We start from the raw sequence: 5,520 nt of genomic DNA on the forward strand, positions 1-5,520 counted from the left end.
ATATTGAAAGGAGAGTGAACGCGGGGAACATGGTGAATGGAGCTTTGCATGCCTTTATGAGCAGTCAGAAACTATCCAAAAAGGCTCGACTGGCTGTGCATAGGGGCGTGTTGGTCCCGACATTAATGTATGGGAGTGAAAGTTGGGTATGGCAAAAGAAGCACGAAAGCAGAATAAATGCAGTGGAAATGAGAGCGTTAAGGAGTATGTTGGGTGTGAAATAGGCTATTTTACACCATGTAAAAAAAAATATAAAAATGCACGTATCTTATAGATTTTGTAAAAAATAAAAGAAAAACATCGATCATTATTCATAAAAGTGCAATATGGATTTTATAATTCAATTTAAAAAATCCTCTTTTTTAATCTGTTCTTCAAAAGTCGAAAACGCTATCCGCCATGTTGGGTACTGACGTGACGTCATACTTTTAGTAAACAAATATCGAATCGAAAACATATTGATGATGTCAGGCTCTGTTTATTTTGAAATTTTAAAATTTCTATCACGTTTTTGGGTTTTTACTCTTTAATAATTTAATAGAATCATGGAAGACGGTTTTGTGAAAGCAGACAATATAAATCTACCGAGGATTAATACGTTGATGGTGGCGAAATTTTTTGCGTCCAATCCCGATTTCTGTTCTGCTGAGTTAAGATATGTTAAAACAGCGATGTAAGTATTTATTGTATTAAACATTCTCTTACAATACACAATTATAATAGGTAAATTATTACACAACCAATCCAACATAACCTATTTTTTGTTATCAGGTCCGGAAGGGAATCATACGGGGACGACGCAATAGGTTATGTGCAGCTCAAGAGGGATCAAAACATATGCTTAGTTAAGTGTACGGTATGCCCGGAACACAAAGTGCGTTCCAAGCCCTACGCAGTGACTCTTGTTTTAAATGAAGAGGAAGAGATTGTGACTAGTGTCCAGTGCCACGATTGCGCCTCATCACATGGTGGTTGCAAGCACGCTGTTGCATTTTTAATGTGGTTACACCGCCGAACCGAAGACCCATCGTGTACGTCTGTTGAATGTTATTGGCGGAAATCAAATTTGGCCAAAGTTGGCTCTTCAATAAAAATTTTGCATGCAAAACATATCAGCAAAAGAAAACCTAAGGAGATAGTTCCAGACAGCAGTCTACTGAATGAATTTATTTTGCAATGCAAAAAGAGAAAAATAGAAAACTGTCAGTTTTTAAAACATGAACCTGATTTTGAGAACAAGTCTACTCTATCACTGCATAATTTAATAATTAGATACAACAATGAGAACTGTAATGTGTTTTTAACTAAAATTTCTCCTTTTTTCAATGAAAGAACTATATCATATGTAGAACGTGAAACAAAGGATCAAAATAAAAGTAGTTTATGGCATGAATTAAGATATGGTAGAATAACAGCTTCAAAATGCTACCAAGTTAGCTGATGTAAAACGGTAGATGGTTCCCTGGTGTCTATGATTTTTGGTGCAAAAGTTCCAGAAACTAGTGCAATGTTAAGAGGCATAAAACTGGAGGATCAAGTGAGGAAAGCGGTGGAAAAAGAATTAAAAATGAAAATAGAAAAATGTGGTCTATATATTTCAGAGGAGTTTCCAATGGTTGCTGGCTCGCCAGATGGCATTAATAAGAAGACTACCTTTGAAATTAAGTGTCCATCAAGTGAAAAAACTGCACTTAACTATATTGATAAGAATGGTACCATATCAAAACAATATTTTGCCCAAATGCAAATGCAGATGTATTGTACCAAAGGGGACCTTAGCTATTTTTGTGTTGCTCACAGTGACTTTACAAATAATAATCAGGTGACTATAATTCCCGTTGAATATGACCATGACTATGTAGTCCAATTATTAGATAGTATTGTTTATTTTTGGAAAAATAACATTTTTCCAATTTTGCGCAAAAGTGTTGAAGTTTGACAGAATCATAAATACATCTACTTTGTAATGAAAATGATTGTGTATTATTAAATTGAAAGTCCCATTAAAAGCTCAATTAATACCAGAAATCTGGTGTAGCATAGGTAGATACATTTTGGCCTATCAGATATTATTTTTTTTATGAAACAGTTGAATTTTGTTTCACAACTACATAAAAATTATAATGATACAGTGCACTATGGTAATAATAAAACTACTCAATATTTAATACTCAATCATAAACTTGAGTGGTGTTATGTTACAAATTATATAAAAATAACATATACTTATTAAATTAAGAATTATAAGTACTTATTAGTTAAAAATATTTTTCATTGCAATATTTATAATACTTTCTATAAAAGCCTAGGTTAGGCATGTCATCAGTTATTTGATAAGGGCATCTTGTAAATTAATTAAAGCACAAGCTGTTATTATGCAAAAATCCAACATAGAAATGAGATTTAAATTTATTACAGAATGCATTTTTAACATGCCAAACTCTCGCAATCTTCTAATGACCCTCTCGACATGAATTCGAAGACTGGCTATTTCTTTTGTTTGCCGGGCTTCAGCTTTTGATAATTTAGAATTTGCCGATACACTCGGAGGCCTTAGCAAAGTACATATGTCCTTTTTGAGCTAAAAAAAGTTCAAGGTGTTTGAACCCTCTGTCAGCTAAAATGCAAGCATTAGGTGGCAATGTATCTAAAAATTTGCTGTCTTCAACCAAGTTCACATCACTAATCCTTCCTGCATATCCAGTAGAAATAAAATTCACAAGACCATCCGGTGTACATGATATTAGATATTTTATAGTATTCGTCTTTTTGTATTCTGACCAGGTCAGTGCTTGGTGCATGGCCTTTTTTGGTTTTTGTATTTCTATTTCCGTATTAACAGTCTATAATACATGTAACTTTATTATATTTATGTCTAAAAGCAATAGGTAGATTCATCTTAATTGTATCAGTAGAAAACTGTTTAATAAAGGGTAAAAGTACTTTCACAATTTCTGGCAACGTTTTGAAAAATACATTGCTAGCATGAGTCACCGATATATCAAAATCATCAGCAAGTTGTGAAAATGTCCTGTTTAATTTTATTCTCATCAAACATAATAAAATATTTTGTTCAGAAATATTGGCATGTTTTTCTATCAACTCTAACAGAAAATGGAGTTCTTTTGGCAAACCAATATATAATCGAAGCTTACTTTTTATCTTTGACAAAGTACTCAGTAAATTTAGTTTCTCAACTTTTTTAAATTCCTCTTGAGAGCTAGTATCAGAAGTCGTCTTAGATATTTTGTATGGAGAGGAATCACAATCTGTTGTCATACCTGTTATTGATGGCGTGTATGAGTCATCACTCTCATATTTGCCTTCAAAATTCAGTTTCCTTTTAGTGGCTGATAGAATAGATATATTCACCTTGCTTGTGCTGCCTACTTGGGATACCTTAAAGGGTGATGTTGCAGTACACACAGTTGACTTTAACGGTGATGTCATGCTGTCTTTATTTTTTATAGCAGTCTGCACATTTTTACTTCTGTAGTGTATCATCCGACAGGCTTGAATTGCTTTGTGTTCCACGGCTTGTACTACTTGAACTGCTTTATCAATATACTTTATGATTTCAGGTGTATCTGAAAATATAAGTAGAATATAATAAATAGTGACTAAAGATCTGCACTCGCTTAGGTGTTAGGTGTTAGGTTAGTGTAGGTTCCTAATGATAATATTGATAATTTATTTAATCTGCTTATACAATAATAAAAAAATTACCTTGACTACAAGATGGTATAGATATAGTATTTTCTTCAATTTCCATTATTGTAGACATTCTTTGCCTTTTAATAAAGGGTTGTCGAGGTTCACTTGGAGTGGACTTGTGCTTTCTGTCCGCTTGGCAATCAAATCTAGATGGTATGCAGTTTGGTTTCATCCGAATTTGTTTAACAGAACCCATTATCTTATATTCTGTATAATTCTTCATATCGTTTTCGAGCTAAAACATGAAATAAGTATATATTATGAAATCAACTCGCATCATAGGTTCATAACATAACATAAAAGTACTCAAAGGTTGTTGGTGTTATATTAACATGACTTGTGGTTACTTTACTATTTACAATGAATGCTAACTTACATCAAAGTGGTCTTCACAGAAATACAATCTTGATTGTTTGTTTGTTTGTTTGTAATATCTTTATTGGACTGCAAAAATTATCGTGGTATAAGCCTGCTTAGCGTCGTCGGCAAATTGTATGCTAAGGTATTGATTAATAGAGTCAGGAATGAAACTGATGACAAAATATGGGATGCTCAAGCGGGATTTCGAAAGGGAATGGGATGTACTGATCAGGTCTTTTCCTTGCGGTGCATAGCCGAAAAGTTTTTGGCCAAGAGTCAAAAAGTCTATTGCACATTCGTAGATCTGGAAAAGGCCTATGACAGAGTTGAGAGGAATGAATTGTGGTCAGCACTTTCTATGCATGGGGTGAGCAGTCTCTTAATACGAGCACTGAAATCCTTATATGAGGATTCGAGTGCTTGTGTCAGGATAAACGGAGCGCACACTGAGTGGTTTAAGATTGAGAAAGGCGTTAGGCAAGGATGTGTTGCGTCACCGTGGCTGTTCAACCTATTTATGGATAGCTGTTTGACAGATTTGAAAGAGTCTAAAAGTGGATTAAGGATGAATGAGTTACTCGTCAAATGTCTGCTCTATGCCGACGATCAGGTTATACTGGCGTCATCAGCGGAGGAGTTACAGGAGATGGTAAACTGTATGCATGAAGCTTTAAAAGAGAAAGGAATGAAAGTGAACGTAAGTAAAACTAAAACACTGGTTTTTGAAATGGAGAAAGAAATGACAGCATGTAATATTTTGATTGGAGGAGAAAAAGTGGAGCAAGTGAAAGAGTTTGTATATCTAGGATCAAAGTTTACATCAGATGGCAAGTATGATAGTGATATTGAAAGGAGAGTGAACGCGGGGAACATGGTGAATGGAGCTTTGCATGCCTTTATGAGCAGTCAGAAACTATCCAAAAAGGCTCGACTGGCTGTGCACAGGGGCATGTTGGTCCCGACATTAATGTATGGGAGTGAAAGTTGGGTATGGCAAAAGAAGCATGAAAGCAGAATAAATGCAGTGGAAATGAGAGCGTTAAGGAGTATGATGGGTGTGAAATTGAGTGACAGGATAAGGAACAGCGTGATAAGGGAATGTTGTGATGTGAAAGAAGATGTAGTTACAGGAATAGAAAAGGGTATGTTAAGATGGTTCGGTCATGTGGAGAGGATGAATGAAAGCAGGTTGACTAAGCAGATATACAAGGAGAGTGTGGAGGGAAAGGTCGGAGTGGGAAGACCTAGACGAACGTATCTTGATCAAATTAAGGACGTCCTGGTAAAGGGTCAGGTCAAAAGTACCCGAAACCGCCGAGCTTGTATGAAGAGAGTTATGAATGTGGACGAAGCGAAAGAAGTATGCAGAGATCGTGGCAAGTGGAAAGAGGTAGTCTCTGCCTACCCCTCCGGGAAAGAGGCGTGATTTTATGTATGTATGTATGT

General features: G+C 35.3%; 1 protein-coding gene and 1 pseudogene across 1 annotated transcript; one reads left to right on the plus strand and one right to left on the minus strand.

Annotated features, from left to right (window-relative positions):
• Nucleotides 1–213: 213 nt before the first annotated feature.
• Nucleotides 214–1,939, plus strand: LOC132904116 (uncharacterized; annotated as a pseudogene).
• Nucleotides 1,940–2,439: 500 nt separating this feature from the next.
• LOC132904272 (uncharacterized) lies at nucleotides 2,440–4,119 on the minus strand. The gene is made up of 2 exons (XM_060954202.1): nucleotides 3,727–4,119; nucleotides 2,440–3,587 (listed from the first exon to the last, which is right to left on the minus strand). The coding sequence occupies exons 1-2, from the start codon at nucleotides 3,935–3,937 to the stop codon at nucleotides 2,836–2,838; spliced, it is 963 nt and encodes a 320-aa protein (XP_060810185.1). The 5' UTR covers nucleotides 3,938–4,119; the 3' UTR covers nucleotides 2,440–2,835.
• Between the last annotated feature and the right edge of the window lie 1,401 nt (nucleotides 4,120–5,520).

Source organism: Amyelois transitella, chromosome W, assembly GCF_032362555.1.
Source record: "Amyelois transitella isolate CPQ chromosome W, ilAmyTran1.1, whole genome shotgun sequence".
NCBI classification, from domain to species: Eukaryota; Metazoa; Arthropoda; class Insecta; order Lepidoptera; family Pyralidae; genus Amyelois; species Amyelois transitella.

Bases quoted from the DNA above. Each gene is read 5' to 3' on its own strand.
- LOC132904272 (XM_060954202.1), bottom strand. From the start codon at position 3,937: ATGAAGAATTATACAGAATATAAGATAATGGGTTCTGTTAAACAAATT. The intron at 3,588-3,726 runs GTAATTTTTTTA...TTATATTTTCAG, and splicing joins TATACCATCTTGTAGTCAAG to ATACACCTGAAATCATAAAG.